At 40.6% G+C, this 27,840-nt stretch overlaps 2 protein-coding genes across 10 annotated transcripts in view; one reads left to right on the top strand and one right to left on the bottom strand.

Annotated features, from left to right (window-relative positions):
- Positions 1-1,101: 1,101 nt before the first annotated feature.
- ENO4 (enolase 4) overlaps positions 1,102-27,840 on the top strand; it is a 30,963-nt gene continuing 4,224 nt past the window's right edge. The window contains exons 1-14 of one of the 5 annotated variants that reach the window (XR_010610976.1): positions 1,102-1,245; positions 3,816-3,944; positions 4,837-5,027; positions 6,570-6,703; positions 8,801-8,970; positions 9,284-9,409; positions 10,873-10,938; positions 14,096-14,158; positions 16,071-16,238; positions 17,961-18,086; positions 20,339-20,534; positions 21,492-21,559; positions 22,118-22,235; positions 24,877-25,078. Coding sequence is in view for 4 of the 5 variants with exons in the window: in XM_065672348.1 (XP_065528420.1) it covers positions 1,102-1,245; positions 3,816-3,944; positions 4,837-5,027; positions 6,570-6,703; positions 8,801-8,970; positions 9,284-9,409; positions 10,873-10,938; positions 14,096-14,158; positions 16,071-16,238; positions 17,961-18,086; positions 20,339-20,534; positions 21,492-21,559; positions 22,118-22,235; positions 24,877-24,986 (1,809 nt within the window). In the remaining variant the exon portion in view is untranslated. Of the gene's footprint in view, positions 1,246-3,815; positions 3,945-4,836; positions 5,028-6,569; positions 6,704-8,800; positions 8,971-9,283; positions 9,410-10,872; positions 10,939-14,095; positions 14,159-16,070; positions 16,239-17,960; positions 18,087-20,338; positions 20,535-21,491; positions 21,560-22,117; positions 22,236-24,876; positions 26,415-27,840 lie in introns of those variants that run through there. The other 4 variants (XM_065672348.1, XM_065672350.1, XM_065672352.1 and 1 more) reach the window with 4 other exon arrangements.
- The window catches only part of SHTN1 (shootin 1), a 67,708-nt gene continuing 65,821 nt past the window's right edge, over positions 25,954-27,840 (bottom strand). For all 5 annotated transcript variants that reach the window (XM_065672346.1, XM_065672345.1, XM_065672347.1 and 2 more), the window contains exon 17: positions 25,954-27,501. In XM_065672346.1, the coding sequence (XP_065528418.1) occupies positions 27,291-27,501 (211 nt within the window). In that variant the 3' untranslated portion in view covers positions 25,954-27,290. The remainder of the gene's footprint in view (positions 27,502-27,840) is intronic.

Genomic DNA, 27,840 nt, shown 5'->3' on the forward strand with positions numbered 1-27,840 from the left:
TCTAGAGGCACTTGAAATGTATCAGAAGGCACAGCTCTTGCATCAGGTTGTATTATCTAGCATACTGAGGATGCTCTCAGAGCACGACAGCAGTTACCTCCACAAGTCTGTTCTTCCAGGAATACTTAATTAAACTGGAGCTCTCCTGGCCAAGCACACAGCCATGATACAGATCTGGAACTAGTCCACAGTAAGGTACCCAAAGGAGCAGCTGCCCATCGTTCTAACGTGGTCTGAAGGAGGGAAACCTAATGAGGTATTTGCTGCCTGCTCTCCTCAAGGAACAGGCAGTGTCAGTTTAGAAACTTACTCTGAGGAAACAGCTCGAAAGAAAAGAGGGTTTAACTCTCTGGAGAGGTACCATATTATTTCTGAAGGATGTGAAAGGAAAAGAAAACGATTCAGTAGGGATTTTTCTTCATTATCACCCCACCCAGAGAAGCGAATGCACAATGAGCAAAGGTCTACACATATTGATTTAGAGCTGAGGAAGTGTGCAGCTAACAGCTTTTTAAGTATCTCCATTTTCAGTTACTTCAACAAAATTACCAATGAACAGTGTAACAAAGTGAAAGTTTTTTCGTAGGAAATTGCAGACTAAAAATGATCATTTAGGTTGTGAAACGTTTCTTTTCATTGAAAGTAAAGGGCTTTTAAACACAGGAGTTACCGGGGCACTTTGCGGCGTTCTCCTCACTAGACATTTCACAAACCATAATCTGTCTCTCTTTCAGGATGATAATTTCACACCATTTTGTTGCTCGGAGACTTTTAAAACTGAAGAGTACCTGCTCCCGGCATTCTGATTTGGGTCCCCGCAGCCAGCCTGAGGGAAGCGCCGACACGCGCGGTGCTAAGGAAACCAACCCACCCCACCGCCCGGCTCTACAGCACCCAACCCAGCAGCACAGCACGGGCAGGGGGTTCCTCAGCGGCTCCGCGGCAGCAAACCCCCGTTTACCGACGGACACCCCCTCATCAGCACCGTGCGGGGACACCGCTACCTCCCGATGGGATGGGGGTACCGGCGCGCCGCTCTCGCGAGAGCTGGGGCAGCCGTCGCCTAGCAGCCAGCCCGGCCTGCACCGCCACAGCCGCGCCATGGAGGCCGAGGAGCAGCAGCGGCTGCGGGCCTTGCGGATGGAGGCGGCGGAGTACTACCGGAGCCACGGGGTGCCGCAGCGGGTGGAGGATGCGCTCAACACCCTCTTCCCTCAGCGCCCCGGGGATCTCTACGGGCAGCTGGTAGAGCGGGGAGGGGAAGCAGCGCGCAGCCTTGATGGAAGCCCCGCAGAGCCGCCCCCCGCGCCGGGCTGGGGGGCTGCAGGGCCCGGGGGTCGCTTTCCTCGGCGGGCAGGATGGTCAAGTTCCTTCCTGTACTCGCTACAGCGGCGAGGAGTGGAGGGGAGGCCCCCCCGATGCCCGCCGTACCGAGCCTCCCCGCGGCTCCCCCCCAGTGCCCGGCGAGGTGCCGGGCTCTGTACTTGCCCTTGGGCAAAAGGCGTGCTGCCTGCTCCTTGGGTTTGGTCACCCAACATGTTGATGAGAGGTGTTCAACGTCTCCGACTCCTAGAATCACAGAATGGTTTGAGTTAGAGGGACCTTGAAGCGCATCCAGTTACAACCCCCCTGCCACGGGCAGGGACACCTTCCACTGGAGCAGGTTGTTCAAAGCCGTGTCTAACCTTGGATGGGCTTTGACTCATGCAAGGTTTGCGGTGTTTTTACCTTTGTGACCGGTGGCACTTTGAGACTGGGCCAAATACATTTCCACAGCAGTTGGGCTTTTGTCCTGAGCTGGTTTTGTGTGTTAACCTAAAACCGAAGTAAGGTCCCTTCCAACCTAAACTATTCTATGACTCTGTGTAGGCTTAGGAGGGCACAGATGGATGTCCCTAACAAAAGTGCTGCTCAGTGTGGTGGTGTCTGGGGCCAGTGGCAACAGGACCCTGGGTGCTGTTCGTGCTGCAGCTGCTCCTGAAAAGTGAATGGGCCTCAGTGGAAGTGTCAAGAGTCAGACCAATTTTATTGTGCCCAGTTGGCAAAATACTGTAGACAGAAATTCTAATGAAACCTCTGTTAGTGGTGATACTGGAATTGCCATCGCTGCAATAGTGAGGAACTCCTGAAAAAAGAATAAGTTCTTGTATGTTCTCTGATGTGAAGGTGGCTGTGGAAGTGAAATACTTCATTGCATCTTCCACCATTTCCCATCTCCAAGAGTTTTGCTATCACTAGTGGAGGGGACTAGAACTGCTAACACCTTCGCTTGGTGTTTGGCATGTCCCTCTTCTATGTAGCTGCAAGTGTTTCCTGGTTTTCCCATTTGGTATATTCAAGGTTTGGTGGCTGTCTCTGATACCAGACTAAAGAATGAAACTAGTCAGGAAGTGTGTAATAAACCTCAGGTAGCAACTTAATCCTTTTGTTAAGGCAACATAAGTGTTTATTAAATACGATCAGCGCCCTGAATAAATTCACATAGTTGGATGATGACAGTTCAAAAGGCCCATTACAGACCATGTTAGAAGGAAGAGAGCTCTGCCTGCCAGAAGTCTAGGTTTCCATCTTTCTCGTAGACTCAAAGCATCCTAACCTAAAATCCCAGATTTCCTATGGAGTAGTGACCCCCTGCTATATCCATTGTCTTGAGTCTTGCTGGTAAGTGCAGCATAACCACAACTCTTTAAGATTGTGTGGGCCTAGTTAGCTCAGTTCTGGCCAACCAAAAACCCACTTCTAATTAGGAAAGCCGGTCATGGTGATAAATAACCTTACACCAAGCATGTCCTGTAAGAGAGGAATCTACAAAAGAACTAGTTATCACTGTTACTGAGAAGCTTCCTGACAAGCTTCTCTTCCAGATTAAATCTGCTATGAAGATCTTTAATACTACATTATTGAGTGTTGAGATACATGAACATAAGAACATATGTTCTCCCGTAGATATGTATTTGATGAAGCAACCTTGAAACATTATTAGATATGTGGGACATTACGTACTTCCTATAAGCAAGAAATACATTCTAAATATATATATATAAGTATATATATATATACTGTTTTCCCTGTGTGCAGCATGTACACAATTTTATGCAGAGCATTTCACATGAGAACTTTTTCTAAGCAGGAGGATTTGGGTTAAAGGTTGGTTCTAGTTTTATTGTTAGGAAAAGAAATTGTAATATTAAAGCTAAATAGCTATAGGTTAATAGATGTTAATAAATAAAAGCATGCTACAGGAATTTTAATATACCAGTAGGATCTAGTAGTGTTCTTTACGGATTTTAAAGAGTTACTCTTGGCCAGGATTTTTTTCTTTCCTTATGAGAGAGAAGAGACATGTATTCTTTCAAGATCTTATCCACAGACAAGCCCATTATTTTAGAGCACCTCACTGCACGGCAGAGGTGGAGGCTATGTGAATTCTAATAGAAATCAGTTTAATGAGTAGCACAATGACTAATTTTGGTATTCTCTATAAAGCCAGGTAAGCTTTGGACCAATGCCTGATTTTTAGGAGAGTAAAGGAGATTTGGATACTCATTGCTAACTTTGCTAAATAAAACACATGTTCATCTAACCTGGATGTGGCTTTGGACTTCCACACTTAAATATGAGTTGGATCTGTTCCCTGGAATCTCATTCTCAAGGGTATACTACAGAAGTAAATGTTCAGTAGCAGAAATATTTTGAATACTGCAACATGTAAATGGATTTGCTCAATGGTGGACTTGATTGAAAATACTTAATGTAATAAACCCCTCTTTGCATAGAAGTTGACTTTTAACGAAGTTCTTTCTCTTTTATTTAAGGCTAACTACTTATCTAAATTTTCAAAAGCTCCAGTAATATCCAAATTAGTTGGAAGAAAAGTTCTTGATGGAGTCGGTCAGCCAACATTGGAAGTGGAAACACACTGTACAGTTAAAAACCATGAGAGGGTATGAGCTGCTTCTTCCTGGTTGATTTATTTTAATAAGGAATCGAGGAGAGGTACTCTTCTACTCACATCCTAAAGAAAAAAATGTACAGGTGAAAAACACAGTATAGGTGAAGGCAGGCTTTTACACTGAGCTAATAGGCTCGTGTGGGTGATAATTAAGTCAAACATGATCATCTAGCACCTGCAATGCAAAACTGGTGGTGCATTGCCATCTCTTCCCCAACCACAAATACTCAAGCTACTGTGTTTGCAACTCTAGCTGTTGTTGAGTAATTATTTCTGCTTTCTCTCAGTTAAACTAGAGTTCACCTCATTCTTGAATTAAATAGCATTTCTTAGCTATTCACACTATGTAAGGGTAATACTGTTAATGCAGGCAGCACTGTGATATTTGTAAATGATTTCTTCATTAAGCAAATTCTCTTTATCATTCTTGAGCAATGCAGAAAGATAAGTTTAAATTACTTAAGTAAGACAAAATGTAACTTATCACGAGGGATGACATTAAGCATGAAAGCTGATGAGTCGTGGTACAACAGGCTACCAACAGCTGCAATAAAACATTCTAATGACTGCGGAGTCTTTAAAATAACTTCTTTCTATTCTGATAACAAAATATATGTGTAAAACAGCGCTGTCAGGAGGTTTTTACCTAAGTAGTTGTAATTGAGGTAAGAAACTTGAATAACATCTGTGACTACCAGAGACTAGGAAGAAAGGGATAGATGAAAAAGCAAAGCAAATAGTAAATTTGGAGAGAAGTCCTAATAGAGTTGGTAAGGACAAATACTTCTTAGTCTTTCAAATGCCATTTCCAAGTGAGAAATCAATAAATAATGTTTTATTAAATCGAATAGTGGTTTAAGCCTTTTAATGTTTTTATTTTGCAGAGGATTGGCTCTGTTGTCATGTCTTCTCATTTTCAAACACTTGTAAATGCTTTACCTGAAACAATTGAAGCTGATGAGAAAGAAAGGAATAACTCTGTTAACACTGCCGTGGAATGGGTCAATGAATCACTGAGCACAATGTTAAGAGACGTGAAGCCTACTGACCAGGGTGAAGTTGATAAGATGCTTGGGTAGGTCTTGCTTATTATGCAAATTATTGCATCTGAAACATGCACCATTAATTTATATTGTAAATTTAAAACATATACTAAATGTTTTCTACTTTTTTTAAAATATTTTTAGAACATGATGTCTCAGGTACATGCACCATATTATTTCCTGCTTTTTTCACAATTATGATAAATCGTGCCAGTTTTTGCAAGGTTATATACATGGAATACGAAAATAAGAGTCTTTAAGAAAAAAATGCTTGGACATGTTCATGAGTCAAAGTTTCCATTATGAAACTCATTCAGTGCCGGTTTAATTCAGTGGGGATGTTTTTCAGACTGCTGCTCCCCTTCTTCTGCTCATTGCACTGCAGAATAACAGTGATACAAAAGGCCGCTGTGTGTGTCTTCTGCATTGAGGTAGTCCACAGAAAACTTATATATATAAAGTTTTCAAGTTCTGGTGGAGTCTTCCTTATGTGCAAGCTACTTCAAAAGGCTTCTTAGTTCAGGCAATTATTTTCTTTGGAAATATAGTTTATGTAGTAAACATCCATATTAACTTTTTTCATACAAACATTTCTTCTTGGGAGCATCCCAAAGTGATGCCATGTTTTTCTTTCTAAAGAAATATGTTTGGATTTTATAAGTAAAAAACAAAAGAGGTAAGGTAAAATTATCATAGATGTATCTGAATGTGTTTTCACAGTAACATTACAGGAGCTAACAGGCAACATTAATGGCTTGCTTCACCCTGGAAGCAGTAATATCATCCTTTGTTGTAGTCAGAAGTGTTTCTTTCAGCTATATCACTGAGGGAGATGACACAGCTTTAAGGGTAAGGATTGGGCTGCCACACTTAACACGATCTCAAGCAAACAGACCTAATTGCCTTCCATGTGTATTAGCTTTGGGGAAACCTTGATGAAGGGAGTAAGGACTCCACTGGGAAGAAATTCTTCCAACTGAAGTGAGTCTCATGCTATTTTATATATCTTATATACTTCCTTTGCCTGAATTGGGTGAGTGTGACCCATGACTTTGGGCATGTAATTGAAATTCTGCCACTTCTGAGCTTGGAGCTGCTTAGATAACCAGTATACAGCTGATCTATTGGATTAGCAACCTAGGCCAGGCTGCTGTATGTCATGAAGTTATGACAGGATCTGTTAATACTCACAAAACGCAAATACATCCTTCATGCCAAAGTTGTCTGCTCAAAGCTGGCTTTCACTATGATTTGAAAAGCATGCTTTAAGGTTTATAATACTTGCTTGTGTTTCTTTTTGTTTAACCAACACTGCAGAAGACTACCAAAAAATAATGTCATTTATTGAATTCTCTAGCTTCACACAATGAGTCTATGGTAGAAGCTCAAGTAGATGCCCTTAATCCACCTCTTAGCATGTTCTTTGGCGTGTATCCTGTGTCTGCTTGTCACATATTTAACAATATTTTGTTAATATTGTAAATATATTTTGTTCTATTGTTAATATTAACAAAATAAATATTAGAATATAATATTGTTGATAGAGACAATAATCTTTATGTCTCTTTCCTCAGTGAATACTTTACAAAAAAGTTAGAAGAAAAAGAAGAAATTCGAAAGCGAGAAGAAAAGGAAAAAGATGAAGAATCCCCTTCATGCATTCCACCAGCAACAGCACTACCTGGGGGAAAAAAAGCAGCAAAACAAGGTTTTCTTTTACTTGATTTTAATGTTTTCTGCAATACAGATATTGATAAGGGTGCTAAAATATTTTCTGAAGGATTCTGTGAACACATGACGTGATGTCTCATGTTCAAGGGGTTTGGTTACTCTCTCCTAAATCTTTCTGGTCACAGCATTTCTGCAGTTTCTACTGCAGAAAGGAGAGGGGGGAAAATACAGTTTTCTCATCATTCACATGCATTTCTGCCTTTGTTTTACAGTTGGCTTAGACAGGAGGTTATTAATCTTCAGAGTGAGGAATAAGAATGGAGGAGGATGCAAATGAATAAGAAAAATGAAAATGATAAGGAAAGAAAAGAAAAGGGAATCACAGCACTGAAGAGGGAAATAGCATTAAGATAGAATTGAAAAGAATGGGAAGAGGGAGGAAGGGAAGTTTCTTGCTAACACCAAGAAAAGGTGAAAAGCAAAAGAGAAAGGAGGAAGGGGATGTGATGGGATTGATGGGCAGGACATAGTAAAAAGCAGTAAACAATCCTACTAAAGGAAAAAACGGTTTGAGAGTAGGGAAAGAGGGGAAGTATAGTGGCCCAAAGAAAAATCTCAAAGGGAAAAAGCACCATATGTTATCTATATATGCATCACCCTCATTAAAAAAAAATAAATAAATAAAAATGGTTTTTATCATTTATTGGAAGGGCAGAAAATTTTGGCAAATTTTTATTTCTTATCAGTTTAGTTTCCACTCTCATATACTGTTAGTACAACCTCCCAATTAATATGTTAGGTATGCACACTGTAAATTCACCTTTGAGATGAAATAGAGCCATAGAATCATACAATAGTTAGGGTTGGAAAGGACCTTAAGATCATCTAGTTCCAGCCCACCTGCCATGGGCAGTGTATTATCTGCAGCTGTCAGGACCATCCATATATCATTATGTTGTATCTTATACTTTTAGCCAAGCTTCTGCAGACATATATATTACTTGTTATCACTAACTGTGTTTTCTTTATACTTGATTGTGACACTGACTGTAATATTATTGTTATAATCAACACCTACTGTTAACAGCCAATGATTATAAAGATACTTGTTGTTCCAGACCACTAACAGATGGTGACTTCCAGTAGCAGGTGCTTTCAGAGCATCTATAGTGTAATTTATGCAGGTTACAAAGTAGTGTAGTGTGAAGGATCTCTGCGAAACACTGTGCTTGTCAAAGTTGCTGAGTACTGGATTAGTAGTGTCTATGTATGTAGCTTTTCATCCTCAATGCAAGAGGTATAGAGTCTGTTTATAGGATGAAAATGATGTATTATCTACTCTTCCTATCCCAATTAAGGTCCTATTAAGAACATTTTATCATAAAATATCAGTTGTATCCTGTAGTATTTATCCTTTATTGAAATAAAAACTTGTTCTGCACTCCTGTTAGGAGCCAAAGTAGTTGGTCAGGTTAACAAAAAGGTCCCCAGTGCAAAAGCGTTGAGAATCAGAGTATTTACTGTGGTTTCACATAGGTGTTTATTGTACAAATTCCTGTAAGGACTGTAGGCAATAAACATGGTAGCGGAGACTGCTAGGTTTCAAGCATTTTGGCAGCAGTTACTCTATCTGAAAGGGAAATAATTCCTTTTGAAAATGTAGAGTATGTAAAAGACCTATTTTCTCATTGGAAGACCCAACTATAATAGGACTAAATTTGTTTCACATACATTATTAGAAGAAATCAAGTTTGGGGACTCCCAAAAATCAGGTTATTATATCATCTTCTAAGCTGGTTTTGCAAAAGCTGAGCATATAAAGGAGAAGGATAAAGAATACTGAAATCATGGTTATGAAAGGAACCTGAAAAATGGTACAATATTACTGGATATAAATATAGATAAATAACACAGATTTCAGTGGCTGAACATCTCCAAAAGAAATGGATTTAAAATAGATTTGAAACCAGAGTGACCTTTGCTATTTATAAGGTCATTTCATATAAAACAACTGATTCTTTTGTAATAGGTTGGATAGAACTGAAATGACAGTAGCATATTTACATAGAACTGTGATACATAAGCACATGTTTTAAACCAAGAAAGTAATTAACTACTAGTCTCTGACTTGTAGGAAAGAAGGTGTCAGTTCCAGAGAAAATGATCCCACCTGCAGAACCCATTGAATTGGTGCTTTGTGGCAGCTTAGCCATTGGGGGAACATCCCTTGCTATAGCTAAGGCTGGTGCCACCATTAACCGTGTCCCGTTGTACTTACATATCTCACTGCTGAAACATGATCAGGTACATGTGACTTTTATCCTTTTAATTTATTTTATCCCACTTATCACAATTACTCTGGAATTCTGAAGCCAGTAGTCCCTCGTGACAGTGGTGTTAAAAATACCTCATGGAATGAATACGCATCTTTAAGAACGTTGCCTATAGCAGCCTTTGAACCCCGTGCCATAATTTAAATATATAAATTGTATATATATTTACATTTTATATAAATTTATTTAAATCTGATTTTTAACATTTTAATAAACATTAAACATGTTACTTTAATGTTTAATGTTCATTTAACAGTGTTATTAATTGGTACCCCCAATTACAGGATTCACCTAAAGAAATGACTCTACCGCTCCCAATGGTTACTGTATTGAACTGTGAAAAAACTGCAAAACTGAAATTAGTGAAAGAAATTATGCTTATACCACCAGTTCATTTATCATTCAAACAGGTACTGTTTCATTTATGTTCATATATATGTATTCTATAGACTTAATATCAATTATATATGTACATGAGTACCCGGAACTTTGCAATATAATCCTTACAAACTATATCTTTCATTTTTTTGTTTGCTTGCAAGGCCAACCTTTTAACAAATGTTAGTGCAGTATTCTAACACTAGGAACATTAAAAGAAATAGATAAAGACTTAAAAGAAGGTACATGAAGATTTTAATTTAAGAATGTATGTGCTAGAGGAATAAAAAACCCGTGCATTGAAGATGATGTAGGGCAATTGTGTTACACAATCAGGGATTTTAATTTTGTTTTGAATGTGATTTTACAGTAGTAGATTATAAATAGTATCAGTTGACAGACCACACAAAACAACAAAACTCTTAACAAATTCACAGGAGAGCCTAAAATCTTTGGGAATAAATTGCTTTTAAAATGACATTGTGAAGATAGAAGGGAATACAAAGCAGAACAAAATCTATTCAAGGGGCATGAACGATGGTTGATCCAGTCTATCCGCCTGGATCAACCTTCTCTTTTTGTTTAGCCATGTGTTGCATTAAAGAATGTATCTGCACAAGATGCCTACATTAGGGCTGTGATTTCTAGTTTGTATGCTGGTGACCTGAACAAATTGTTGAGCTCGATTCTCTTTTTCCTTTAACTTTATAGAATTGTCACCACGAGCTCTGAATAAGGTTGCGAATTCTGTACCTTTCAAAGACAGAATGCCTCCTAGTGCGCACGGGAGAGTAGCAAGCTGCTGAATTGCAAAAACCGTAGCCATCCGTCCTGTGCTGGTGTGTTGTCAGCTGTGACTGACTTCTGCCCCCTTCAGTATTCCTTTACTGGCACAGTTGAAGACTATCTGAAATGGGATTTATGAAGTTAGCATTAAACTTTTGCTAACTAAGCAAAAAAGGAAAAAGGGTCTTAAACTAAAAGCAATGGATGCATTTAATCAGAGTGTTCTTCGTTCCCATGTTTAAAATTAAGACAGCTATTTCTTTTTCCCTGCTTCCTGGGAATGTTCTGAAGGTAAATACGTTCAGTCTTGCCAAGTTTCCAGTTAGGAAATCTTAGCTAGAGTTACAATTGTGAAAAGTGATTATCAACTTTCCATTCCTCAGATATTACACAGACTGAGATAACGCTACATGTTAGATTCGGGAAGGCTTTCCTTTGGGGAAGAAGAGACTACTTTTCTTGCCATCCCATTCAGCAGCATAACCAAATACTCATGTTCATGCCACTGCTACTGACCTTTTCTCATTTGACACTTGATGCATTTTTTGCGTGGTGAGGATTCCATTTAGGAAACTTATAGTAGTTTGGGGCTTTTTTTTAAGACTTTATATTAAGATCTACATTTAGAATAAGTTTTCTCATCTGATTTAACCTGCTAAAAAGGAAATAATTTATCTTCCTTTTGAAGATTACTGTTGTTTAATTTCAGGGCTTAGAAAGAGCTCTGGATATTCAGAAAGAATTTATGAGACTGTTGGATCTGCTAAGCAAAGAGGTACAATACGAATATGTAATAATAATGTGATGTACTTCATTTGGTCTTTCTATTTCTATTCTCTTTTTAAGATTAAACATGGAACATTTAGCTTGTTATCAGGCACAGGTTAGAAGATGTATTTCTCTAACAGATGAATAAGCATTGGCCATTTGGTGATATTAAATTAACAAAGATAAAATAAAACAATGATGTTCTAAGCATAGTGAGACTTTCTGGTTACCTGAAAAAGTATCCTGGGAGTGAACGGTATCACAGTGAATATACAATATGTGGTTCTGATATTGCTAAGTCACACACAGCTGCACACAACATGCATTATTCAAGGTGCTGTTACTGTTAGAGTCCAGATTATAATTTCTGAGATACCCTGTATTTTTGATAGACTTGGTGAGAATCTTTTGAAACGATGGTTGGAGTGATGCCCATGTAGAAATGAACATTTCTATACAGGTTTAGGGGAGACCTTATCACCATATTTAAGTATTGAAAGGGTGGCTACAAAGAAGATGGAGACTCCCTTTTTACAAGGGGTCACATGTAAAACACAAGGGGTCATGGGTACAGTTAATCCCAGGGAGATTTAAGTTCAACACAGGAGGAAAATTTTTCACAATGAGAACAATCAACCACTGGAATAATCTCCCCAGGGAAGTGGTGGATTTCCCACCATTGGATGCTGCTTACATTCAGCTGGACAGGGTGTTGGGACAACCAATCTAGGTCATGATTTGCCCAGAAAGGTTGGCCCAGATGATCCTTGAGGTCCCTTCCAACCTGGTACTCCATGATTCTGAGATTTGAAATGAATTACCACCACAAAATAGAAGTGGATATCTGCTGATAGTATTCAAGACAAAACAGAAGCTATATCCTAACTTAGAATCATAGAATAGTTAGGGTTGGAAAGGACCTCAAGATCACCTAGTTCCAACCCCCCTGCCATGGGCAGGGACACCTCACACTAAACCATCCCACACAAGGCTTCATCCAACCTGGCCTTGAACACTGCCAGGGATGGAGCACTCACAACCTCCCTGGGCAACCCATTCCAGGGTCCCACCACCCTAACAGGAAAGAATTTCCTCCTTATATCCAATCTAAACTTCCCCTGTTTAAGTTTTAACCCATTACCCCTTGTCCTGTCACTACAGTCCCTGACGAAGAGTCCTTCCCCAGCATCCCTATAGGCCCCCTTCAGATACTGGAAGGCTGCTATTAGGTCCCCACACAGCCTTCTCTTCTCCAGGCTAAAAAGCCCCAACTTCCTCAGCCTGTCTTCATACGGGAGGTGCTCCAGTCCCCTGATCATCCTCGTGGCCTCCTCTGGACTTGTTCCAGCAGTTCCATGTCCTTTTTATGTTGAGGACACCAGAACTGCACACAATACTCCAAGTGAGGTCTCACAAGAGCAGAGTAGAGGGGCAGGATCACCTCCTTCGACCTGCTGGTCACGCTCCTTTTGATGCAGCCCAGGATACGGTTGGCTTTCTGGGCTGCGAGCGCACACTGCAGCCGGCTCATGTTCATTTTCTCATCGACCAGCACCCCCAAGTCCTTCTCTGCAGGGCCACTCTGAATCTCTTCTTTGCCCAATCTGTAGCTGTGCCTGGGATTGCTCCAACCCAGGTGTAGGACCTTGCACTTGTCATGGTTAAACTTCATGAGGTTGGCATCAGCCCACCTCACAAGCGTGTCAAGGTCCCTCTGGATGGCATCCCTTCCCTCCAGCATATCAACCGGACCACACAGCTTGGTGTCATCGGCAAACTTGCTGAGGGCGCACTCAATCCCACTGTCCATGTCAGCGACGAAGATGTTAAACAAGACCGGTCCCAACACCGATCCCTGAGGGACACCACTCGTTACCGGTCTCCAGCCGGACATCGAGCCATTGACCACAACTCTTTGTGTGCGGCCATCCAGCCAGTTCTTTATCCACCGAGTGGTCCATCCATCAAATTGATATCTCTCCAATTTAGAGAGAAGGATGTCGTGTGGGACAGTGTCAAACGCTTTGCACAAGTCCAGGTAGATGACATCAACTGCTCTACCCTTATCCATCAATTCTGTAGCCCCATCATAGAAGGCCACGAAATTGGTCAGGCAGGATTTCCCCTTAGTGAAGCCATGCTGGCTGTCACCAGGCACCTTGTTGTTTTTCATGTGCCTTAGCATGCTGTCCAGAAGAATGTGCTCCAAGATTTTACCAGGCGCAGAGGTGAGACTGACTGGTCTGTAATTCCCTGGGTCTTCCATTTTCCCCTTCTTGAAAATGGGGGTTATATTTCCCTTTTTCCAGTCGTTGGGAACTTCACCTGACTGCCATGATTTTTCAAATACGATGGCCAGTGGCTTCGCAACTTCATTCGCCAGCTCCTTCAGGACCCGCGGATGGATTCCATCAGGTCCCACAGACTTGTGTGCGTTCAGATTTTTAAGATGGTCTCGAACCAGATCCTCTCCTACAGTGGGCCCAAGGTCTTCATTTTCACAGCCCCTGCATCTACCTTCTAAGAACTGGGTGGTGCAGTCAGAGCCTTTGCCAGTGAAGACCGAGGCGAAGAAGTCATTCAGAACCTCAGCCTTCTCCAAATCCTGTGTACTCAGTTCTCCCGAAAGCTTCCTCAGGGGGCCTATTTTGTCCCTAGTCTGTTTTTTGTTTGTTACGTACCTGTAGAATCCCTTCCTATTATCCTTAACATCCCTGGCTAGGTTTAATTCTAACTGGGCCTTAGCCTTCCTAACCTAGTCCCTAGCTTCCCGGACAACATCCCTGTACTCTACCCAGGCCGCCTTTCCTTGCTTCCATTTTATATAAGCCTCTTTTTTCCTTTGAAGTTTCCTCAGCAGCTCCTTATCCATCCAAGAAGGTCTCCTGGCCCTCCTGCTGCACTTCCTTCTAGTCGGGATGCAGCACTCCTGAGCTTGTAGCAGGTGATCCTTGAATATCAACCAACAGTCTTGGGCCCCCCTGCCCTCCAGGGCTATATCCCATGGAACCTTACTAAGCAGGCTCCTGAAGAGGCCAAAGTCTGCTCAATATTAAATATTAAATATTTGCAATATCTTTAGACCAAAATTCAGCCACTTTATTTGTCTGACATTTTTTGACTTTTCCATGGAATTGATTTCTTTCTCATTTTACTCCCACCAGCCCAGTCCTCGAGCAGCAGACAGTAAGAAAGGCAAAGCACAAAATACAGGGAAGAAATCTGCGGTAAGAAAAGAGACTTTAATTTTAAGCCTTCAGCATAGTAATAACAACAGCAGGGAACCAAAATGTTCTAAGGAAATGAAGCATTAATCTACATTACTGCTTTGGAAAGGTCAAGGCAAGACTTCCAAATGTTCCAGATGCTCATATCTTACATAGTAATTTGGATTCCTCTGGCCATACCTTCCCTTCCTGTGGAACAATAACAGAAAGGGGAAATTCTTCTGGAATCTGGTCATTTTTTTTCGTATAGAAATCCTGGTAAATTATCCAAGCAAGCATTTTTCAGGCCTATAGTGCCAGCAGAGAATGTGCCTTTTTGACCATGTAGGCCATAAAACTATAACCTGTAAGATTTGCATATTGTGCTGTTCCCTGACTCTGGGAGCATAACTCCCCTCTTAATCATGCTGCATCAAGTTCTCAGCTCCTGTTTCAGGTTATAGATAGTGGCAGATACAAACCAGGAGCTAAAGGGCAGCACTCCCAATGTGCACAGAACATTATTTTATATGACTCAGATCACTTCAAAGCCTGTAGTTTATAGATGAGTTTTCCTTCTAATGGGATCGAAACGCCATGTGGGTTTTGCTGTCCCTTCTGAGACGATTAAAACGTTATCAGGTTAGAATTGTTGCTCTTGTTGAGTATGAGCAAAAGAGATGATGAATTAAAATTTTCCTATTCTTTTGCTTAAACACAAAATTCATCATCATTAAGCAGTGGGTAATTTCCACATTCTTATCGCAATATATACTGAAGTCACAAGTTGAAATAATTCCGTAAGATCTGCATAGGGAAACAATCCATTAGATTCTCTGGAAAAAAAATCCAATTATTTCAGTAGGAGAAAGCTAAAGGAGATAGAAGTGAGCCTGAATTTTAAACTGATAAAAGCACCATGTTGCTTTGAACTTTTCTGGGGGGGGTGGGGAAAGGGAAAATGACAGAGTAGGCAGTGAAGAAGAACTTGTTTAGGTTGTGGAAGGTTATAGTACAGACAGAAAGTAGTATATACTATAGTGTAGACAGAAAAAATGGTTTTATAAAGATCATGCTTTTAATAGAATGAACAAGGGTGCCTAAGGGTACCAATGGGACATATGGGTACCTTGAAACTCACATGAAAATGCAGACTTAACCTCTGTAGTTCATTCTCTAATTCTCGTCAAAACTGATGCTTTCCAACTGTTGTCTCCAGTCTAACCTAGGATTATATCCTGCTGCTTTCAGGGCAACTTCAGGTCACTCTTTATAATCAAAAATTCACAGGCTTTAAAATCAAAAATCAATGTTTGAAAAACCTACAAAAAAACCTGACAATAGAAGGACACATGAAAGATTTTCTTGATACAACCCTGCTTGCAGCTCAGGTCCAGGAACACTGTTCCTGAGGCAGACAGCTCTATGCAGCTGTGCTTGAGGTGTTTCCCCTCTATGAAGGTTGTTCCTTCTAGAAGTCCGGGAAGATGAAGATTCTAGTGTTTCTTGAACACTCCATAGAGGCAATATCAAAGGTGTAGTTGAGGATAATGAGTAAAAGCTCTCTAAAAGTAGAGATCGTTTTTATTGCAAAGAGATGGTCCACAGCACTGTCAACTTTTACACAGCATCCATAGCAACTCAGTGGTTGTTTAAAATGTGTTTAAAGTCTTTTCATAAGCCAGTATTGGCCATGTAAGTACAAGAACTACATGACTAGACGTATTTCCAGATACAGTTATCTCTCTACTCATTAGCACTTGATCATCCCTGATTCATAGAAAATTGTCCTTAAAGTTGCCAATGCAATCTCTGAGAACAGATTTATGTTTTGATGACTGAATGCAGACTGAAATGACAGTGAAAATATATATACAAGTATAATATATATACATGTATGTACATAAAGTGATTATTTTTGTTTTACTTGCAGCAACAAGCCGCGAAAAGAGTATCGTACTTAGGATGCCCAGTAACAGGATGTGATAATCTGGAACAACTGCTACTCCTAATGCAAACAGCTTGTGACAATAGAAGTCTGGAGCTAGGAAAAGATATGTACTTAGCAATAAATTGTTCTGCTCATGAATTAATGGATTATGTAAGTTATTTTCAATATCTATTTTGTTGTTCTTTCAAAGATATATAGCCATTGGTTAACATTATTTAGCATTACGTTGCAAACTCACCTCGAAGCTTCTAACTCCATTTTTTAAGGTAGCAATCAAGCAAACCAAATAATTGTCTGTGCATTTAAATCAGTCCTACAAGTGTAGCAAATGTGTTACCGGCTTGTGAGTGCAAGGGGATGAGACATGCAGACATCCTTCTGGTAGCCTGATGCGGTGGGAGCAGGGAGAATGGATGTATTCCTCCTGCCTAGCTGCGCCAGCATACTGGTGGCATGGAACAAGGCTCGCTGGACCAAGGCAGACCCCCATTATAGCTTTGTCCTACATGCATAAATCTCTGTTCCTTTCATGATTTAACTTTAATCATTGAAACGGTATAAGCCTGACTGCACCAGCCAGGTTTAGTCCTTTTCTCTGTTTAATTATCCATTCAGATTTTTCAGATCAGCCTGGGTCAAATATAACAAACTCTTTAATGGGCAAACACCTCTGTTTACAAGCTCTGTTTGACAAACCAGCTTCATCTCACATCACATCTTAGACAATTTTGAATTCAAGTATTAAGCAGCAAATCCTGTTTTGATGTTTGTTGGGTTTTTTCATTTCACCACAAGGTATAAATGAAATAATTCTCTCCTATCCACCTTACTTTCAAGGATGAAGAACAAGAAATTATTTACACAAGTGTACTTCTGCAATTCCTTAACACCACTACCTGCTTATTTCTCCATTTTACTACACTACGTCTGTTGTTTAATTCAAACTATCTTAACCTTCCTGTCATAGTATGATTCTGTACCCACTAAGATTCATCTCATTCAACATTAACCTTTTAATTCTGATTTTTATTTGATAGTTTATTTATCTGCGGCTGAAGTCTGAAAGTTCTTGCCCCTTGTTCCAAAATTAATCAGGTTTCTCTTTCAGCAGAAAAACAAACTTCCTATTCCATTTAATATCTAAAGAGGTTAATTTGGGTGTAATGTAGTGACTAATATCTTTTGTTAAAGCAGTTGGTTTCCTGACAGTCTGGTGTCTGTATCCCATATACCAGAACAAGAAAAATCTTAACCAATGAGTTACAGTTACTCTGTAACTTTCTGTTACTGAACTGCTGAAGTCACTAAAGCCGTGGCTATTCTGGCACGGTCTGACAGTCTGCTCTTAATAATCCTGCAGTTTGTGCTTCCCATAATGATGACGCTCATTTTAAACTAGCCCTTTTTGAGAGGGGTAAGGGAAAAGGAAAGGCAGCACCTACGTTTTGAGCACTGGGGGTGCACTCTTTTCCCCTAGCAATATTTTCTTTATGAAATAAGGACCCAAAGTTAGCTCTGGGGGGAAGTGATTAATGACATTTTTCATGCAAGATTCAATAAAAATGTCAAAGATTGATAACTATCATAAAGTAGTGTAAAATGGGCAGCATTCCCTAAAAATTATCCTTTGATTTAGGAGTGGCATGGCTCAGAGATTTTGGCATGAGCCCCCTGGCAGAGTTTTCTATAACAATATGCTGGGCACTTACATACGGAGTAAAGCAGACAAGTGAATGGGGGCTTTTCGAAGAGCACACAACCCACTGCATTGATACGGATACTGGTGTCACAAGAGCTGTGTGCTTACATTAGCACTCCGGTTTTTACAGCATTACCTTCCTTATGTTTTATGGTTTTTACTTTACTTTCTAGAGTAAAGGAAAATATGAAATACTCACTGGAACATTCAAAAGCCCTGATGAAATGATTAACATGTATGTGGAGCTGACTGACAAATTCCCTTTTATTATTGCATTAATAGATCCCTTAAGAAAAGAGGTAAGATACCACAGTGCAGTTCTTGGGAAGCTGCTAATACTGCTCAGTGGCAAATCACTGAACTTTTCACATGTTTACAGGAAAGAAAATACAAAGCTTCTGCTTTTGGAGTCATTCAGCATAAAAATATCATTAGAAAAATTATCAACTCATTTGCATATTTGTAACTGACAATAACTCTAAATCTTTCTATACTTTTGACACAATCCCTGATGGAAAATAATCCTGGCATGAACAGAAGGTGGTCAGTACAAACATTTTAAAGAATTACAAGAAAATGCTTTTTTTCCCCCTGATTCTGTTTGCTAAACCACTGTGCCATTTTTATTACATTTTCCTTACGTTTATTACATTTTGTTACATTATTTCCATAATTCAAATTATAAAATCAAATTATAAAATTCAAGTTATATTTTGCTATGTATATTGTATTATATTAATATTGTATTAATTATAGCTAAAATTTGGACATAGATGTATATTCTTTAAAATCCCTCAAAAAAAAAGATTGCTGCTATACTTCCTGACTGAGATTTATTCCCAAAGCCTGACCAAGCCTGTCACTGGCAGCATTGTGTGATAGGGATTAAAGTGATTGTAAGATCTCACGTATTTCCTATTGCGATCAAAGTTAGAGGAGTTAATTTAGTGTGGCTGTCAGATTAGAACAATAAAGTAGAATACTGTTAAGCATGTTGTCAAGTTAGAGATGGGCGAAAGAAACAGATTGCTTAACTTTATTAGCATCTCTACATAGCTAAGATTGTTTCCATGTATCACACAATAGATCAGGACTTAATTGTAGCAGAACCTACAATTGCAGACCTGGATCCTGCAGATGCAGAACTTCATAAAAATTGCCCTTGCTGTCGAATTTTACACTTTAATCTTCTTTTTCATGAACAAAACATGAAGACTGCGATTAAAGGGGAAGCAGAGTGAGGTTGTCTTTGTGAATCTGCCCAGTGAATAAATAATTCTAAACCAGACGAACTGCAAAATCCATCTGATTTTATTCTTAACTGGAACTTTAGAAGTTCATTTTTCAAGTATCTGTGTTAATTGTTACCTCACTGTAGTTAGCCCTGTCTTCCTGCACTGCTTCACTCTGACTCTCTGAATTACCCTTGTTCCAAAACACCAACTTATTCCCCACTCCTGCCAGGGCTGCAAACTTCTGTGATAATCCTTATGAAGGAACAATTGCAATATGAAAATCTGCGGAAGAACTTCAACCGATAGTGAAGTGCAATTGGGATTAGAATACTACTAAGGGACATGCCTCTCCTGCTCCTCCCCTCACTCCCAAATCTATAAGGTTTGCCCATGCCACGTCTTTGCCACAGATCATTAAGTCCTTGAGGCTTAGTTCTGGTACCAGTTCAGCAATTCATTGTGAGACAGCAGTGTTTGAGTTTTAACATTTGTTCAGGTGTCAAAAGCTTCATTTTCACTTATGTGTGGGTTTGAAATCCTGAGAGGAATGGACCCTTACACAGACTGTAACTACATAGGTACAAAAGTCTGTCTGATGTGCAGATAAAGAATTATTACTGGCAGAATTATTAACTAGAATAGTAATGTTTTTCATGTGATAACTCTACATTAGTTGATAAATTTCTGCTTTCAAATTATTTACATATCCTTGTCCTTTTATTTATCCTTAAATCTCAGTGCCATGTGGGCAGTGCATTAAAAAATCAAGAAACAAAAACCCTAAAACCGCAGAGCTTTGCTGAAAGCAAGCGTTGCATTCTGCTCTTCCCTCTGGGTCAGCCTTGCAGCTCTGCTCATCCTGTCTCTATACGTGTCATTGAGTCTATGACTGCCTCCAGTTTCAGTATTTTATATCCAAACAAATATTAGGACACTTAAAATGTTGACATAAAAATGAGTCCTCTGAATAAAACAGTAGAAAATTATTTGATACTCCATTAAAATGGAATAAATTTCAGGAAGGAAACCAAAATAACAAACTCCTACAGTTAATTTAAATGGAAATATTTTAAACTATACTTGTATGCAGCAAGCTTTGAGTAATTCCAGATCAGCATTTATGTTTTCTAGCAAGATCTTAAAATTCAAGCCAAATTCCAGTAGCATGATTTTCATAGTTGGACAGATTTAAAATACAGCATAAAATATGTTTATATGAAGAGTAGCTTTAGGATTAAATCCAAATTTATTCTTTATTTTTATCTCCTTCAGTTTAGTTTTATAAACTCCAGTTATTTACCTGATTCTTTGTGCAGGACAGACAGCAATGGAGTAACATATGTTGTGCTCTTGGTTCCAAATGTTTCCTGATTGCTGAAGACGCTGCCACGTATATTTCCAAACTTAAAATTGACCAAAACTTAAATGTACCAACGTGCAGTGGTGTTGTCCTAAAGTATATTAACCAGACTAAGGTCTCAGACCTCATAGAACTTACTGGACTTCTAGACGGTGAGTGGGGTGGGGGGGGGGGGGGGGGGGAAGGCGGGGGGGGAAGGCTGTCTGTCAAAGCTACAATAAATAGCATGGAAATACTACATCATTTTATGTAGTTATTGCCACTTCTAATTTAGAAACTAAAGAAGAAACTAACATTCATGTTTTGATTCACAAATCTCTGTTCAGGAGCTTAAACCAGCATTCAGTGCTTAACTACAGTAAATGAATACACTGGGATGTTTTCAGTGTGGGTGCCCTTTGACACTGCAGCCAAGTGACATACACTAGATACCAGACTTCACCAAAATAAAGACATAGTTGAGTAGTCTGAATTTTAACTGCTACTAGTATTAATGATTAAGGAATCCAAACAAGTACAAAGTGTTTAAAACTGCAGTTTACTTACATTATTAACTACATATTACTGAGCCTGTGTGGTAACAGTATTACGATCTTGTGCAGTTTCAATAGGGATTTCTCTTTCTATCCATTTTTCTTTATTCATTTTTATACAATAGGTGGACAAATTTAATATATCTATTTGTTCCAAAAGCCCAGAATCACTATGTCAAAGCACATAAATAGCAACTTTAAGCTTTCATTCACTCAGGATGGTAAACTCCTTTTTTATACTGAATAAAAATCATTACTGTAGTAAGGAGCACATTTCAAATGAACAGAGCAGCCTCCCAGCCTGTAAGAATACATTACCACACAGATCAGTGAGAGACAGGAATCAGGCTGGAAGGTTAGAGATGCCCTTCTCCACGCTGGAAATAAACCACAGTGTTAATGCAGCAAACTTACAGAGTTTACATTTAGATGACCTGGGTTTCGGTGGGTTTACTCCTGTTTGCATTTAAGCTTTGGTAGCCCAATGGTAAAAAAGGAATGCAAAGTCCAAACAATTTCTATCTCAAATATGTAAAATATACTCTAATGAAGGTTTTCCACTCCCGTTATGTGCAGGTCAAAGGCAAATTACCATATTAGGAAGCCCAGATGGAGAATCTTCTGATGACAGCCTTGTGGATCTGGTACGTATTGAAAGCTGTTCAATTGCAGAATTGCCAAAACACTGCTTTTGACATGAACTGGTTTTTAAAGAGAAAGCCTCTTTCTGCTTGAGAAAGAAACAACGTTTTACAAAATGGGCTTTTTCTTGCGAGTTGCTTTTCCGCCCCCCCCCCAGTGTGTTAATCTTTGAGTTTAAAGAGAGCACACAGGAAATTTGCCAAAGCAGGGAGGATACTCAGAAGTGTGTGTGATCTGTTCGGCTGCATAAAAAACCCTGAGTTACTTCAAACATTTCTGAGTAGTAATAATATTTTAGGCAAAAAACTCCTTCACACCGATATATCGAGTCTTTTGGGATCCAAGCTACATTTGCAAATACAGTTTCATCCCATATGCCAGTGAAAATTATTGTTTGCGTACGACCAGTCTTTCACGAAGGGATTTTATTTCTCCTTAGAGGAGGGGTTTTATCTGTGGAAAGCTGTGAGTGTTAAATTAGGAGCAGGATACCATGTTTAATCAGGAAGAATGCCTTCACTTCCCCAACTGTAGTTTTAAACTGCACTTTCTCATTTAAGGCTGTCGGACTGGGTGCCAGGTTCATCAAGTTGGGAGGTCTTTCCCGCGGAGAAAGGGTGACCAAATACAACCGCCTTCTTGCTATAGAGGAAGAACTGGCCAAGAATAGAACGCTACGTATGAGCTTCTTTCTTACTTTGTTTTCAGCTTGCAATGAATACGAGAACAAAGATTGGAGGGAGAATGATTGAAACTGCACCACAGGAGGGAAGTGAAATCAAAAGACTATAAATAAGCGCTGACAAAAAAAAACGTAGGATAGCACTTGCCACAATGTATATTGTTGTCCTAATGGATTATCTGTTTACTGAATGTTAAAATAGACCCCTTCTTGAGGAGTAGCCTACATTAAGCTTTTCTCCAGAATTAATTGGTTGGAGTCTTGAAGCCCACAGTGCAAAAAGGAACAAAACAAAACCCATGCATGTAACACGCCGAAAAGCTGCCAAAATGGAATTTTAGGCCAAATGCCCCACCTCCCTGGAGCCCCTAAACAGATATTGCTAACAAAACTTCATTTCACAACCCTCCTTTGTGTGTTACATTTCCAGCAGAATGAGTTTGGAAAGCTCCAATTGCATAGGGAAGCAAGAAATCCAAGAAAACCTGAAGCTGGCAATGCACATTCAGCCTGAGCCACTCGTACGCATCTGCCTGCGTTTCAGCATCTGCATCTTCTTTTTACACCCTTAGCTACCCTGTTAAACGCTTAACAGTTCATTAGAGGCACTGCTCACTTGCTCAGGTATCAATCAAGGCAGAATAAAGGAGTACAGGCTGAAGGGGAGGCAGAGACAAGGGGAGCAAGAAAGGAAGGAAAGGGTTTGCAGGAATTGCATTGTGCCAAAGAAAAAGACACATGAAGGAAAATTAAGTCATTTTACCCTTTTATTTCTCATCATTTTCAATGTGCTATACACGGGGTAGCAGCACTTGACATGCACACTATAGAACAAAGTTTTGATGTTAGAAGAATTTGTATTGAAATCTGAGTTGCTGAAATCTCCCCCTTGCTCATATATAACCTGATCAAGAAATAGAAGAGCAGAAATTCTTCTTTTTGCTAAGAAAGTGGTTTCACAGAATGCACTTCTCAAAAAAACAAGACAGATAATTACAGAACTATAAATCTGAACTGCCTCAGGCGTAGTAATGTGTTCCCTATTCAAATGGTATAGTCTAAACAAAAGAGCTTGAGTTTGACAAATATTTAGACCTATATCTCATAAAATGAAAGAGCAACAATTCCCCACGCCGTTAATCGCTTGGCAGCAATAAAATCAGTAACTAAATCAACAGCAGGGAAATATTGAGATAGCGCGTCTGAGCTGCATACCAAGCTCTTCATTTGGCTGCGCTGCGAGCCGTGGAATACACCAGAGAGCTGGGAAGTCGAGGGCTCTCTAAGTGGCTCATGGATGGGAGGTGACACTGACCCATCAGGAGTCCCCACCCTGGTGTGGCTGCAGGGGGCCTGCAGCTGGGCCAAAGAGTACCCCCACAATGGGCAAGCTCAGCTCCCCACTGCCTGGTCCCTGCTCCCTACAGGTCAGCTCATGCCTTAGCCTCGGTGCAGCCCCTCTGCTGCCATGTGTTTCACCCACTGGGTTCACATGCCTGTTGCACGAGCTGCTCGCAAGTGGAATCATAGAATCCCAGACTGGTTTGGGTTGGAAGGGACCTTAAAGCTCACCCAGTTCCAACCGCCTGCCACGGGCAGGGACACCTTCCACTGGAGCAGGTTGTTCAAAGCCATGAATCACATACTAAAAAGTAGTCTGTACTAAAAGGTAACATACAGCTGAGCCATGTCGGGTTGAGCACTTGCGCCTGTAGGAGAGCAGGGAGTGAGGTGGTGAGGTAAGGGAAAGGAGTCTCACAGAACTGGGGAAAACAGCAGTGAGAAGATGAAGTGTTAGTTTCGGGAGCAATGGCTGAGTGTGGGCTTACATGAGGTTGTGACAGGCCAGGGCAGAGAAATGGCATGGTCAGCTAAGGGGAACTTCTGCAAGAGCAGCATTGCAGACTAAGATGGGTGTTCAAAAAACAGGCAGAGAGATGATCAGTGAAGAAGGGAATGTGCAACAAACCCCCCAGCTCAGGCTGCTGTCCACCATGCCCTGTAATCAAAGTGCAGGACTGGTGCTCCTTCGTTTCTAAGGACCATGAGGAGGGCCACAAGGATGCTGCGAGGGCTGGAGCAGCTCTGCTCTGGAGCCAGGCTGAGAGAGCTGGGCTGGGGCAGCCTGGAGAAGAGAAGGCTCCTGAAGGGGAGACCTGAGAGCAGCTCCAGTGCCTGAAGGGGCTGCAGGAAACCTGGAGAGGGGCTTGGGACAAGGGCCTGTAGGGACAGGCCAAGGGGAATGGCTTGAACCTGCCCGAGGGGAGACTGAGATGAGCTCTTAGGCAGAAGCTCTTCCCTGTGAGGGTGCTGAGGCGCTGGCACAGGGTGCCCAGAGAAGCTGTGGCTGTCCCATCCCTGGCAGTGCTCAAGGCCAGGTTGGACACAGGGGCTTGGAGCAAGCTGCTCTGGTGGAAGGGGTCCCTGCCCATGGCAGGGGTTGGAGCTGGATGAGTTTTAAGCTCCTTTCCAACCCAAACCACTCTGATTCTGTGATTCTATGACCAGCTTCTAAAGGTGTTTCCAGGCTCTCATAAGCATCATGTACCCATGGTAAAAAAATCCAAGTGCACCAGAGAATGTTACAGGAAACCAGATTCCAGCAAACATTAATTCCTTTTTTCTCTTCTATTTCAGGTGAAGCGACTCTTGAATTTATTGCTTTTCCTTATGAATCACAGCCAGAAGAACCTTCTGAAGAACTCGCTCCCTCCACAGCTCTTCCAGACAGCCCCACAGGTTCCTAGCCTGTCTGCACAGCTCCCGCGAGCAGCACACTGACTGACCCAGCTTGTCAACATTCACTTCTGGATAAATTCCTAAAGAAAACCCTGTTCTAGTAAGAAACTCATATATTAACTCCTCTTTAATCCATTTTAAAGGCATTCAAATGATAGCTTCCCTTTTCCACTGCTTTCAGCTGAAACCAAGTTAACTGAGCAGTGGCTGTAGTCTGAAAACACCCCCAAATTCTGTGCTGTATTTACACACTGACCAGACAAATACCTCTGTGTTAAGTCCAAAACTAAATGTTTGTTTGGGAAAGTGGAAATCTCTCTCCATACAAAGAGCAAGCTATTGACAAACAGTAAAAAAACAACAACAAAGCCCTTGACTGTTATCCTGCTCCATCCCCCCCCCCCCCCCAGCACTCTCAATGCTGCTCTTAGATGGAGCCTACATGGGGAGTTGTGCTCCAGTTCTAGTCACCATCAGCACAAGTGCATCTGTGCAAACCCCAAATGTAGGGCACAAAGCTGTAATTGGCATCGCCAGGAAGCCTCAGCCACAGACAGGGAGTAACAAGTCAACTGCACAAGGTCTGGGAAACTTGTCAGGAGTGTTTTTAATAAGCACCAGAGAAGAGATAAATAAGTAATTGCTGTCCGAGGTAACAAACAGCACACGTGAAAGAAAGAGTCTTTAAAAAACTTGTGGGTTTGGTACCATTTGAAAATTAGAACATATAATACAGAAGCAGTAATTCCAGGGAAAAAATACATATATAAAATGTTGCATTTTAAATTCAGTGTAACAGATACCCAAGAGAAAAATGAACCACCAGACCCAATCCCCAACCCCCCAAATGAGGATATCAATGAGAGACAAATTTCCCCAAGTTCAGGAATTCTATGTAGTCCTGTAATTAGACCAAGTCCAAGATTTTCTCAGCAAACATGCAAAAAGCACCAAAGAAGATGTGAAACTACCACACTCGTTACTATCATTTTATTGGTAGGGAAAGCACCAGACAGTTGCATGCAGAGCCAAACCACCGAACTCGGAACATTCACCCATCACTACTATCACTGTTTCAAATCATGAAATAAAAAGAATCCAAGTGCATTCAAGTACTTGACCACCCAATTTCAGTTACACCCACCTTTAGGTAAATCCCTGATTACATTTGTTTGTTCATTATAAAAGGATGAGATACCGTGTTGGATTTAAGAAGAGACTACAATGGAACGTGAGTTGGCAGTGGAGGAAATGGGTGACGTACCTGTCTCACTGCCTTCACAGGAAGTAAGGGCTGAGGGAAACGGGGATTTGTGTTATCAAATACAGACACCTACAGTGTTACCTCATCAAGTAATTAATGCCACCAGTGTGTACCAGCTGCAAAGCAAAGGCTGATCTGTTAGTGCTGCAGCTTTCAGCTGGAAGCTTTCAAAATGCTGATGCCAAATAACTTGGTCCCAGAATGAGTGAATCCCAAATGTGCTCCATGATCAGGGAGCCTGGGATAAGTTGTTCTTTTGCGATAGTAAGTGTAGACTCCACTTGCAGCAGTTCCACACTTTGCTGTGTACATGGAAACAAAACTCAGGATGTAAGTTATCCTTTGAAAAGCTTTTCACCCAAATGAGAGCACCAGCTTCCACTCACACACTTCTGGCTTATCATCACCAGAAGTCTCGGCACCAAAATGGCATGCTGCACTGCCTCTGCTTTTCAGTCCCTGGCTGGCCACTGGGAAGTCTGAAACAGACACGATGTGCTTGTGCTTTGAGCTTCCTCACAACAGCCTCTGTGGAGAGGGCAGCAAGGAGACCTACAAGGCCTTGGTTTAAGTAGATACCAAAATACTTTCAAACCAATGTGCCCAAACCCTTATTTTTTTACTAATGAGTAACCCCCCACTGTACAGCTGATATGTGTGTTATCACCTTCATAGGGTCTAACCCAGACTTGTGCAGTTCAGGAGGGCTGCAAGGGGCTTCTGGCAAGCTTTGGAATGGACAAGGCATCTTCTCAGTAAAAGAATAATTTTTAAAGCCTTTTCAAGTACAGTTTAAAGTAAAGGAAACTGACCCTATCTAAGAAAATAATAACCATACCTGCAAAATTAAAATGGAAATGGGATTTTGAGGGATATGTTGTTATGGAACACTTTAAAGCATGTAACAAAACTGCAATACAAAAGACCATTTCAATGTCTATTACTGAAAACCAGTCGAAGAACAGACCACAGCCCCTAGTAACACACCTAAGCAATCCACATGTCCTGATAATGATTCCCAAAAAGTTACAGCCTTTCCAAACAACAACTAACAGTTAGAGCTGTCTGTTTCTTTGATTTTCCCAACAGCAGTTTCTTTATGCAGGGGCTTGCTTTTTCCTTCTCTCATTTTGCTCTGGCTCAGCGCGGCTTCAGACATCTGCTCCCCACTGGTGGAAACGGGATCTAAAACCACCACGGATTCTGTCTCTTTTTCACTGCTAGAAGGTTTTCTTGTGAATTCTGGATGACTAGTTGATCTAAAGGCAAAAGAACACATATATTTATACTTACATAAATATATATAATTATATAATACAGAAAACAGTTCACATATTTAGGAGAAAGAATATAAATATACAGAAGAACATTTCTATTCTTAGTAGCTCATACAACCAGGATAGGTCTACTCAACTAGTAAACAGATCTGTATATTTAACAGCTGTTTCAAAGAGAGGGTAGTGCAATAAATGCAAGTCACATTAACCCCTTCTGAACCATAGAAGGTGCTGAACAGGAAAAATGAACTCACAAGATACCGAGTAAATCCTTACACTATGAAAGAATCAGTTTAAAGATAGTCTTTAAGAATTCATTTT

Source organism: Lathamus discolor, chromosome 3, assembly GCF_037157495.1.
Source record: "Lathamus discolor isolate bLatDis1 chromosome 3, bLatDis1.hap1, whole genome shotgun sequence".
Lineage (NCBI taxonomy): Eukaryota > Metazoa > Chordata > Aves > Psittaciformes > Psittacidae > Lathamus > Lathamus discolor.